General features: G+C 35.6%; 1 protein-coding gene across 2 annotated transcripts in view; it reads right to left on the minus strand.

The window, feature by feature from the left end:
• The window catches only part of LOC106868840 (putative ankyrin repeat protein RF_0381), a 40,156-nt gene that overhangs the window by 9,352 nt on the left and 29,092 nt on the right, over positions 1-1,712 (minus strand). For both annotated transcript variants that reach the window (XM_014914273.2, XM_052969817.1), the window contains exon 8: positions 770-896. In XM_014914273.2, coding sequence (XP_014769759.1) covers positions 770-896 — 127 coding nt within the window. The remainder of the gene's footprint in view (positions 1-769; positions 897-1,712) is intronic.

The following is a 1,712-nucleotide window of genomic DNA, read 5'->3' on the forward strand; positions in this document are numbered from 1 at the left end:
ATATATATATATATATATATATATAATATATATATGAGTGGGTGCTGAAAAGTTTCTGGCTTTGGGCAAAAGAAAATACTGGAGGATCAGTTAATTATCATTTTATTCAACATATTATCCTCTCCAATTCACACACTTATTGCAACAGTCCTTCAGTTTTTCTAATCCCTATAAAAGAACTCGTAAGGATATGCCTATTCTGACACCCTTAAAGCCAGGGACTTTTCAGCACTCCATATATATACACTGGACAGAACACCAGGTGACATTTCCAAATGATCTGGTACTTATTCCTCACAGCTAGGTAAACAAACACATTCAGGAGTGTTTTTCAAAAAACCACAATGAACTAGTTGCAGTGGATTTGAACTCACAATGAGAAGATAGTACAATACTTTAACCACTTAGCCATCTATTTTCTACACAAATAACTCCAAATCAGCTATGATTTGAGCAGTCTAACAACCAAAAGTACTCCAGCTCTGACCATTTCACAGATATTTTTTCTACGCTTAGAGTACTCTGGGCTACTCTTTTTAATGTAAGCTTCCGTCTTATAAAGATGATAGGATGTAATTTGAGCAATACTTCACTGCTATTTCTAGCAAGTTGAACAATCACAAAGAGGCTTCCGTGTTAGTTTATACACAAATGGTGCCACAGGTAATCTAGTACATGAAGAGTTTTATAAGTAGCAGACAAGAACAAAATAGAGAGGAAACAACTGGAAAAAAACAGATAAGAGAGAAAGAAAGAAAATATCTGGTACCTGATTCAATGAAGAAACGAACAGCTTTAATATTATGTGCAGCAATAGCAATATGAAGTGGTGTCATCTTTTCTGTCTTTTCTTGTAAGTTTATGTCAGCTCCGTGCTTCACAAGATATTCTGTTATCTGGAATACAATCAAACTCCAGTAAGTATGGTAGTCATCTCAAATGGAGAAATCACAACACAATGACATGCAGTAAACGCATTGTAGAGTGAGACTGCTTAGAAAACAATCTGTAGAGGTTGTTATTGTTTGAAAAATCTCCTGGTGGACTTTGCTAGAAAGATCCCTTTCCTTCACCCACCTCTGGTAACTGAGTGCTTTTACTCACCACCTCAACTCCTGCAAGTCTACTGTCTGAAAAACAAAAGATGCTTTTTGTGCATCACACAGCCTGCAAGCTCTCACATCTAAGTCCTCACTTGAGAAAACCCCTCAAAATTTTCTTTCTCCATTCCATTAGTCTCAATATCACACACACGTCCATGCTAAATTCAGAAACACCTCCAGTCATATCAAACTATTCGCCCTGACATTGTCCCTTCCATTATTCTTAACCCTTTCGTTACTATATTTCTGACCAAAATACACCCCCCCATGAGTTTCAATTAAATTCTAAAATAATCATGAATTTAGACTAGTCTCATTAAACACCTGTAACTTTTTTATTTATCAACATATTAATGTGATATTTGGAACATAATTAAAGAAAGGGTTCTTAATCAATTCTATTGCATAATTTTTGTCTCAAAGTTTTCCACGTACTGGGGGTGTGTGTACTGCTAGTGTCTCTCACATGTAAATATTGGTTCAGCTTCACGAATCGTACTCGTTCATAATACTGGAAATATATTCATCACCAAAAGGTTCCTGATCGCTCCAGTAATTTGTTATTCTGGGTAATTGTCTAATAATATTTATGGCAAAAAATGCCCGTAT

This window comes from Octopus bimaculoides, chromosome 7 (genome assembly GCF_001194135.2).
Source record: "Octopus bimaculoides isolate UCB-OBI-ISO-001 chromosome 7, ASM119413v2, whole genome shotgun sequence".
Classification (NCBI taxonomy): Eukaryota; Metazoa; Mollusca; class Cephalopoda; order Octopoda; family Octopodidae; genus Octopus; species Octopus bimaculoides.